General features: G+C 44.7%; 1 protein-coding gene across 1 annotated transcript; it reads left to right on the top strand.

Moving 5' to 3' along the window:
- The first annotated feature begins 4,874 nt into the window (after positions 1 to 4,874).
- Positions 4,875 to 5,816, top strand: OR1AB3 (olfactory receptor family 1 subfamily AB member 3). Its single transcript, NM_001388647.1, is given in 1 exon segment — positions 4,875 to 5,816. A coding segment is annotated over 1 exon segment (942 nt).
- The last annotated feature ends 4,878 nt before the right edge of the window (positions 5,817 to 10,694 follow it).

The following is a 10,694-nucleotide window of genomic DNA, read 5'->3' as shown; positions in this document are numbered from 1 at the left end:
GTCTATGAAATGCCAGAATGGATAAATCCATAGGCAGAAAACAGACTGGGGGTGGCCTAAAACTAGGAGAGGTGGGGGAAATGCTTGCTGACAAGAACAGGGCTTCCTTCTGTGGTGGTAAAAATGTTCTGGAACTAGGGAGAGCTGGTGGCTGCACTAAATTATGAATATGCTGCATGTCATTGACATGCTTGCCTTTAAAGGGTTAAATCTGTGTCGTATGACTGTCATGTTAATTAAGAAATAATCGTCAGTAGGCTATTGAGCCCACAATGGGAGGCCATGGACATAGCCCAATGGTGAGGCAGCTCCAGCAGAGCTCAGGGAATCAACTGCGCACGGGCCCTACAGCGAAGGTCACTTCAATGCGGCCCAGAGCTCCTGACACCCCCAGCCCAGGGATAGAGGGAAAAGCCCAGGGCTAGCTGAGGTCGCCCTCCTCCCCAAAGAGGTAGGCCAACAGGGACAGAGTGTGGGGCAGACAATTAGCAGGTGCCTTAACAAGGCACGAGGGACTAGGTCCGAGGAGTGGGATAGAGGGGTAAATCTGGCTCTGTCAGGTTCTCGAGCTTCTTCCTTCGAGCCCAAAGACTTGCCTCTACATCACATGTGGCCCACAGCGCTCTCTCAGCCAAAGCTGGCTCACCTTTGGCCACATATCTCCACGGCCAGAGAGGACAATTTCATAGATGAGTAGGAAGAGAGGGGGATAGAGAAGGTAAATAAACAGCAAGCAGGGGGCCCTGGAGTCTCCAGCCAGGCCTGCTCTGTGACCTCAGGGAAGTGATGTTGCCTCTCTGGGCTCAGTTCATCTGTCTGTCTAATGAAAACAAACCAAAACAGGAAGCATCCTGGGAGTGTAAGCCCTGCTCAAAGGTTCCAGCTTCTGGGTCCTCACAACAGAGCTTGAAGAGCTTTGGAACAAGAAACACTGCGAGGTGTGTAGTTGGTGTTCTTCCCAAGGCTTCCTCATTCTAGAAGTGGAGGTAAAAGGGCCTCTCTGGAGGATTAAGTAAGACAATTACATCAAACTGTTTTCCATGGTGTGTAGTGTGCAGGAGGTGTGTAAGAAATGTTAACTATTACCAGCAGGTGATGGGGAGCCAGTGCAGGCTTCTCAGCAAGGGAGAGGCAGGTCATTTCACAGTGGTGGTGGCCATTATGGAGGCTCAACCAGAAGAAGAATCCTGGCCTCAAAGCACCCAGAGAAGTGAAGAGTGGTGAGATGAGAAGCTGGGGCTGGGGTGGGGTTACTGGGAGGAGACAAAGAAGAGGAAGTTCAGGTAGAACCATAGGGATGCAGGGCGTAGGAGGAAGCAGAGGAGGCCGCCGACCACATCTCTGGCCCAGGTGCCTGGGGGTCACCAGGGCCAGTGCTCAGCCTGGGCACAGAAGGCAGAAAGATTTGGGGGTAAATGCTGGGCGGGGCTTGACACAGGGTCTCTGGGAGCCAGGGTAAGTTCAGCAAAGCAGGAGCACCAAGAGGTGTGTGTGCAAACTTGGGATGGGACCTCAAGGGACATAGTGACCTTGGCCAGGGAATGAGGTAGAATCCATCATTTACTTATCCACCCATCTGGACTCTCTCCTATGAGTTCCTGAGGGTGGTGAGGACCTGTGTGTGTGTGTGTGTGTGTGTGTGTGTGTGTTATTGCAGGCACTCAAAAAGCATAGATCATACTTCAAGCTGGAGTCTGGCTTGTATTCATCATCCAGATTAAGAAGCAAAACATCTGTTTACATCCCCCCTCTGTTCCCATGCTCCCATACTGCCTGTGTCACACCCCTTCCTCCGTCTCCCTCCTTCCTCTAGCTCTGAGAGAACAAACATCCTATCACTAGTGTTGTTCACTCCCATACACATTTTTGCACCTTCACTACATGGGACATATCCACGAAGGATCCATAGAATTGTGTGCATGCCTCTAGACTTTACCTGAGCAACATGATTTGATGCACACCCTTCTATCCTTCTATGCACATCCTTTCTTCTGTTCATGCTTTTGAAATTCATCCAGGTTGGTGAGAGCAGTTCCACATGTCTTCCATTTCTGTGACTATAAAAATGTCCACTGAGTAAGAGTGTGCTGTTGGATGTATGCACCCCTATTGTGTGGATGAGCACTAATCGTTCCAAACGTCCTTGAACCTATCTCACTACATACCTTCTAGAGAACTCTTCTGTGGTGGATGTGCAGGGTCAGGAGGGGGTCCCTGAGTTTGCTGTCATCTCAGAATTCCCATCCACACCTTGGGGAATGCCACATTGAAGATGCTCCATAGATGATCAACAAATCAACAAGCAAGTGAAACGGTACATTTACGAGACCCGACACAATTTCCAGGCTATTCCTTGGAGACTCAGCTCCTCAGGTTGTCCATTTGTGTCCAAGTACACTTCCAATTTTCACTACTTTGATCCCCAGCTCTTCAGGCCAATGATTTATTCTCTGTATGTTTAATGGACACACGGTGCATTTTGTAAAGTTTTAAGAGGCATATTTAAAGTGCTCTGTTTTAGTTGTATCTTTCCTGTATCATCCAGAAAAAGCTGAACAAAGAGACTTGAATGATACCAAATTGAAACATCCAGAAAATTCTGCATATTTTGCCCCAAATTATGGACTTACATTATATCAGTGAACTTCACTTTTTAAAATAAATTACTGAAACAACTTCAGTGACACTAGATCATGGTTGAGGTTTTCCCTAGTGGAGTAATTGTTCACCAAGCTGATTTCTCTTTTCAGGAAATCGGTTTTTCCACAAGCAAATCCATGAGTCTGAATGGCGGTGTCATGTCCATATTGATATTATGGTTTTTGATGTTTTACCAATTATTTCATATCTGCAAAGTCTCAGTTACTTCAACCATATATCAGAGTATGTTAAAAGGCGTATTGCTTTCTATATGCTTTATGTCTGCTTTACCAACATACTTTGACATAACACAATTTTTTCCTGGAACTTTTTATTATTCTAATGTTTTTTAGTGTGACATATATTCTTTTGGTCTTTCGTCATTGACTATTACAAATTTTCTTTGAACCCCCAGTGAACTGAGCATGATTGCTATTCACATGAAATCATTAGGTATCAACATTTCCAACCTCAGTGAACAGCTTGTGAGCAGTATTTGGATCCAGTATTTCTTTCACCTGTTACTATAAACTACCATATTTATACTGTTAAATAATCATTTGCCAAAAATATATATTACTTTTCACATTTTACAGTGAGCTTTACACAGAAGCAAAACTGTTCTAGGTTGTTAGGACTTCTTCCCGCATCGGATGTTGCAGGGCTTCAATTCACTATGAATATCATTCCTCCTCTATTCTCCCACAAATTTCAGCAGAGTACTATTCATGATACTTATTTTTTCATAAGATTTTATTTATTATTTATTTGAGAGGGAGAGCAAGCGGGGGAGGGCAGAGGGAGAGAGAGAAGCTCACTCCACCCGGAGTAGGGAGCCCAATACAGGGCTCTATCACAGAACCCCAGGATAAGGATCTAAGCCTAACACAGACACTTAACCAACTGAGCCACCCAGGGCCCCCTGCTCATGATATTTAATAGGAACATTAAAAAGCTTATCCAAGCTCTGTGCCTTTTCATTCTGGATCCTTTCCTTTAATGTTTTATTGTAAACTTGATCATTATCCAAACATTGCGCACTTATGCAAAAATTATAATGCACAAATGTAAACACTGAAGAAAACCTTAACTAGCTAAAACCAGAGCCAACCTCAGCTTTGAGAATACTGACAAATTGGTCCCCCTTCTATAGGGCAGAACACTTTGTAAGCACAAGGCCAAGCTGCTCACAGTGACGATAGCCAAACTGGCAAAAGTTTTACAAAAACTTCCAGATGTGGCTGGTGTATCAAAGCTCATTGCAACCTTCAACCACAATGAACTTGAAATATTGAGCTCATGTTATAATTTGTGTTGTCAGTTAATTTTACTATTCTTTGGAAGTACTATCAAGGTATTGTGTAGCCTGTGCCAAATATTTCCAGATTTTAGCAATGGACAGCTGTACTGGCACATACTGGCTGCATCCTAGCCATGAAGTGGCGATAGCAAGTCATGGTTGCTCTTGACATGCAAGGACAGGCAATATTTTTGAGCATTATTGAGTTTCAGGGAAGCAAAGAAAGGGGGCAGAAGCTGGAGAGCTATTTGAGATAAAGAAGGGATTCTCTCAAAGATGGAAGAAATTCTGGAATCCTTGAGCCTTACTTTGGATTCTCCCCAAAGCAGGTCCTGTCTGAATCAAGGACTTGAGTACAGATAGTATGTTTAGGAGGTGATCCCAGGAGATCCAATGAGCTTTGGGAAAGTGAGAGACATATGAGCAGACTCAGATGAGTAGCTGAGGGGTGATCCTTCTATGGATCCCCCACAAAAAAAACCACTCCAGAATGGCCCTACTGAGGAGTGATGAAGCCAAGGGAGCCACCCAACAAGGACATGTTGTTTGCTGACTATAAGTCACTCCTGGGGGGTGTTAATGCCCACATTTCATATTACCCCATGTACAGGAGGAGCTTGCTACTGTACCCAGATGACACCCTGCGGCATAGAGGTGTAGGGATTGAGGGTGAGAAATGGTCTGAGTGTGTGGCAGCTGTCCACCCAGCCTGCAGGTGGGTTGTGGAGAATGAATGCTGTGTTCACTGATGGAAATGTTGCAGCAAACAGGTGGGAGGGTGGGTGGGTGGGGTCCTGTTGCAGGAAAGAGTGGTAAGAATTAATGAATGTCTGAACTAACAAGAGAGGATGAAATTTGGGTGCAGTGCAAGGGCTGTCCATATCAGGACCCTGGACAACCCTTGGGTTTCCTTTCTGATTGATCCAGGATGGCCATGGAAGACGCAAATCTCACGTCAGTCACTGAGTTCCTGCTCCTGGGCCTTTCAGAGAACCCCAAGCAACAGCAGCTGCTGTTCATAATCTTCCTGACTATGTACCTGGTCACAGGGCTGGGAAACCTGCTCATCATCCTGGCTATTGCCACTGACCCCCGACTCCACACGCCCATGTACTTCTTCCTGGCTAACTTGGCCTTTGTGGACATTTGCTTCACCTCCACCACCATTCCCAAGATGCTAGCCAACCACGTATCAGGACACAAAGGGATCCCTTATGCGGGCTGCCTGACCCAGATGTTCTTCTTCATCTGGTTTGCTGGCATCGATAGCTTCCTGCTGGCTGCCATGGCCTATGACCGCTATGTGGCCATCTGTCACCCTCTGCACTACACCACATCTGTAACGCCACAGCTCTGTGGATTCCTGGTGGCTGCATCCTGGACTGCAGCCTTCGGGAATGCCCTAACCCACACTGTATTACTGACTCGCCTCTCATTCTGCACCCACAACCGGGTTCCCCATTTCTTTTGTGACCTCAGCCCTCTGCTGAAGTTGGCCTGCTCTGACATCTTTCTCAATAATGCAATGGTATATACCTTGGGCGCCCTACCGACCATCATACCCTTTGTGGGCATCTTGGTCTCTTACACATGCATCTTTGCTACGGTGCTGAGGATCCCTTCCACCAGAGGCAAGCAGAAAGCTTTCTCCACCTGTGGCTCTCATCTGTCGGTGGTGTCCCTATTCTACGGGACACTCATTGGGGTTTATTTCAGCCCAATGTCCTCCCACACGGCCCAGAAGGACACAGCCGCTGCGGTGATGTACACCGTGGTCACTCCCATGCTGAACCCCTTCATCTACAGCCTACGCAACAGTGACATGAAGGGGGCTTTGGGGGCCCTCATCAATAGGAAGCCAGTTTTTAGTCAGTGACCACAGTTTGAGTGCCCTAATCCAGGGCCCATCTGTATGAAATTTCCCTCCACAGTCCCAATCTTAGATGTTTCCTTCTTATTCACTCCTGTTTATTGCCTAATTCTTCCAACAATTATTCCTTGAACATCTACTACGGTGTAGACACTCTCTAAGGGCTGAGGGTCCAGCAGGGAACAAACAAAATCCCTGACCTTGTAGTACTCACAATGCAACCTGAAGAACATATCACAATTAAAAGGAAGTAATCAGGGAACTAAAGAGACCAGATACAAGCCCCACTTTGATTAAGGTTCAGGCTAATCTGCTATTATAAAAAGATGCAAATGCAGAGGCTCAAAAAGTCATGTGATTTTGCAAACCGAACTCTTTTGTTTCTGTAACAGCATAGTTCCTTCAAAAAACTTAGAGTAGACATCTGGTCTACTTATCTCTACTTAGTTCATTGCTAGGCAACCTATCTGATGGGGTTCCTAGCCAGAGTTCTTGTGTTTATTGATTTTGCAATGTTTGCTTCCTTGAACTACCTACTTTCTTGTTACTCAGTTGATGGTCATCTGAAACAATAGCTTTGGGCAGGAGGTAAGATCCTTATTTATACTGTTTTGAAGGACAGGAAGCTGTTGGCTCTTCCAACTTGTGTTGTTTCTGACTTTGAAAAGTGACCAGTTCTTGTCTAGGATCATCTCATTCTTGTGATGGCACAAGAAAGATGGTCAACTCCAAGATGGCAGCTGACTTCCTGCAGGGAGAGGGCTCCATCTCCTTTGGAGGTTGTGCAGCTCAGATGTTCTTCCTGATGCTACTGGGTGTCTCTGAGGGTGTCCTACTATCCCTCATGTCCTATGACTGCTATGTTGCTGTGTGTCACCCCCTGCATTATCCTGTGCTCATGAGGTGTCAAGTCTGTCTGCTCATGGTGGGCACCTCCTGGTTGTCAGGTGTGCTTGTGGCCTCCACCCAGACCTCCATCACCCTGCACTTCCCCTACTGTGCCTCACACACTGTGGATCACTTCTTCTGTGAGTTTCTTAGAATCACAATTTTAAGATGCATATCTGTTGGGGCACCTGAGTGGCTCACTCAGTCAAGTGTCTGCCTAGGCTCAGGTCATCATCCGAGCATTCTGGGATCTACTCCTGCATCCAGCTCCCTGCCCATGAGGAGTCTGCTTCTCCCTCTGTCCTTTCTCTATTTCTCTCTCTCTCTCTCTCTCTCTCTTTCTCTTTCTCTCTCAAATAAATAAATAAAATCTTTAGGAAAAATATTCATATCAGTCAATACACGTGAATCTAGTTTATTTACTTTCAGAGAGATACAATATTTTATGGTGGAAATATGTCCTCCTGCTTTGCCCATGTTGCTGGTGATGGACATCTAAGCAATTTCCAATTTTCCATTACTATGAGAAGTGTTGTTCTTAATTTGTTTTCCAAATTTTGTATTGTGGTAAAATAACATGACATAAAATTTACCATCTTAACCATTTTTAAGTGTCCTGTTAAGTGGCATTAAGTACATTTACACTATTGTATGACCTTCACCACTGTCCATATCCAGAACTCTCTTCATCTTATAAAAGTGAAACGCTGCCCCCATGAAACACTGACTCATCCCCTCGCTCTATCTGCTTTCTATCTCTATGAATCTAACAACTCTAGGGACCTCACACAAGTCAAACAATACAGTATCTGTCCTTTTGTGCCTGGATTACTGCGTTTAGCATAACATCCTCAAGTTTCATTCATGTTGTGGCCTGGGTCAGAATGCCCTTCCTTTGTAGGGCCGTGTAATATTCCACTATATGGATGCACCATATTTTGCTTACCCACCACATACATTCCTGATCACACTTTCTCATGTGCTCACACAGAAGCATATACCCTACACTCCCCATAGGGCTCATCTATATGCCCTATATCTCCGTAGCTATAAAGCTAAGAATTACTAAATTTTAGAACATGTGTTTTACCAACCTTTCCAGATATCATCAACTTATTCTCCTAAGTGATCTTGCCAATTCCCTCTCTGCCAGCTGTGCATAAGGGTTTCTTTATTTTACATCCTGAAAAAGTCTTTTTGTTGCTAGATTTACGTTCGCCTGGGGTGATGAGGGTGAGAGGGGATGTCGTAATGGCTTCTAGCTCCACATTATTGGTAGACTGAGGATCCTTGTATTTTCTCATGTGCCATCTGGGTTCCCCTATCTACCATATTGTTTCCTCACATCTCTGCTGCAGGTAGGGCAGAGGAGGGGGGCTTACGCTGATCATCAGAGCGTCTGGTCACAGTTTAGGAGTACCCCCAAGATGAGATGCTCAATAAGTGTTTGATGATTGAATGAGAAAGTGGAGGCTGTGCATGCAGACTCACTGGGAAAGGAAGAGAGTCAAGTGGCAGGCAGAGGAGCCCATGAGGCCAAGAGGGTTTCATCCAAGTCTGGAAAATACCAACCAAAGGAGGCCTGCTGATGCAACCAAGAGAACTGCCAGCATTATGACAGCCACTTGTCTCTGAATCTACCTCCTTCTAACCTTCTGAGCCTTCTGAGGCACTCAGGGTAGAAGAAACTCATTGGAAGCCAGCTAGAAAGTGAGGAAGCAGCAACCCAGAGAAACAGGGGAATGTGAGAAGAGAACGGGACTACGTCCCTCCTCACGCCCTGGGAAGCACCACACCCTCTCTGGCCCCGGCACGTTGCAGCCCATACACCCTCTGCCCACAAAACCACCTGCCCAAGCAGCCTTTGCTACCTCTTCCTCAGGACACCTCATCTTTTAGCCTCCCCAGAAACATTCGAACATGAGACTTCTGGGTCCCTAGAGAGGGAGAAAGAAACAGCATCGTGCACTTCCTAAAATGATGCGCTAAGGGGACTGTTTCCTGCCAAACCATATAACTTGAGTCTAATCATGAGGAAACATCTGATAACCCACATAGAGAGAGCATCTACATAAAAATCCACCTGGATTCTTCAAACATGCCGATGTTGCAACTTTGGGAACCATAGAACCTAGGTGACTGGCATATCAGAGTTTGTCATAAAGCTTTCTCAATGTTTATATCCATTAGGAAATGTTATAGTAAAAAATTAAATATGTGTTTAAATGTCATGAAAGAGCAAGAAAAGCTGAGAGGGTAGCCTTTATGAAAGGAGACAAAGGAAACATGATAACTAGACATGGATGCTAGATCCTGGACTAGTAATAGATGCATCTGATCCCATTTCTACCTTCTGGAGGCTGGTTCAGAGGAGAAAACTACTATAAATCATAGTTATGCAGGGACAATTGGAGACATCAGAATCCGGACTAGCTATTAGATAATAAAAAGTGTCAGTGATGAATTTCTTGAATTGCATAAATTTGCTGTGGTTACATAAAAGAATGCCCTTGTTCTTAGGAAATGCACATAAAGTATTTAGGGGTAGAAGGACATGATATCTGCAAGTTACCCTCAAGTGGTTCAGGAAAAAAGTATGTTTATAGACAGAGATGGAGCTATAAAACATATGTAAGAAAAAAAAGTGAACAATCAAAGTGGGAGGAGGACATGAAAGAATTCTTTGTAATATTCTTGCAACTCTTCTGTGAGTTTGAAATTATTATTTTAATTTTATATTATTTGTATTTTATATATTTAAAATTCTTATAAATTATTATTTTTAAAGTATACACATACATGTACATCAGAACTTATCAAATCGTGCACTCTAAATATGTGCCACTTGTCTAGAGCAATGATCCCTCAATCAAACTAGTTTAGAAATAAAATAAAGAAGTAAAAGAATGGAGAGCGAACTTCACTTGCAAAGGCAGAGAGGTATGACAAGAATCTTGCGTAGGGGAGAAACACACTTCCTTCTAGCTGGAGTTTGGATTTCACGAAGCAAGGACAATGACAGAGAGGTTTGCTGAGCTGTGAGGCCATCAGTGGCTTGAGGGTTGACTTTTCTGCAGCCCCAAGATGGGCCTAACCCTGCATCCTCGCAGGTGCATTTCCAAGTATGGACGCTCAGGGGCACCAGTTCGTCGATGTGCCAGGTTATCTATAAGTCTGAAAATGTTCAAGACCTGAAAGAAAATGTTAAAACTCACACACTCAGATGTTTGAAAACATAAATGCAAGGCTGCAAAAATCAAAATCAATAAACAGAGGAAATGTCTTCTTATTCATTGTTAACCTTAGTATCCCCCCTCCAAATGTCATTACATTTAGAAGTTATCTCTGGGTTAGTTGTTCTCCATTTGCAAGAATCCCCATAGACCCCCAAATCCGCAAAACGTGCAATAATTTTCAAGACACCTAAATAATTTCAAAAGCAGAGTGATTTTCTATACTTTCTTTTTTTAAACATAGGAAGAAATACACTTAACTGTGAGTGGCTTGTTACAATGTTTGCTATGAGGCAGGATAGGACCTCTGAGAGTGCAGGTGCCCAGGGAAGTCCTGTTCAGCCTCCTGCCTTCACACCAGCTCTTCCTGTGGACTCAGTCACTTTTCCCTCCCTACATTGGCCAACTCCACTCCCTTTCTTCCTTCCTATATCAGCTGAGGCCACGTCTTCAGGGAAGCTTTCTTTAACCCCAACTCAGGCTCCCATTGCCTTCACACTAGCATCACATGCTTTGTAGACCATGTCATATCATATCCATAAACTTATCATTTGTGCAACTATTGGATTTCTGTCTGTCTTCTCCATTCAAGGGTGAACTGATGAGGAGCAAAGATGCTGTCTTTCCTCCTCTGGTCCAGGGCTTTGACGCATAGTAGGTGCTCAGTAATAATGGAAGGAAGGAAGGGGGAGGGAGGGAGGGAGGGAGGAAGGAAGGAAGGAAGGAAGGAAGGAAGGAAGGAAGGAAGGAAGGAAGGAAGGAA

The sequence above is a fragment of the Canis lupus genome, chromosome 20, assembly GCF_011100685.1.
Source record: "Canis lupus familiaris isolate Mischka breed German Shepherd chromosome 20, alternate assembly UU_Cfam_GSD_1.0, whole genome shotgun sequence".
Taxonomy (NCBI): Eukaryota; Metazoa; Chordata; class Mammalia; order Carnivora; family Canidae; genus Canis; species Canis lupus.
The sequence above is the reverse complement of the archived record's forward strand: the minus strand, read 5'-3'. Positions and strand labels throughout refer to the sequence as shown.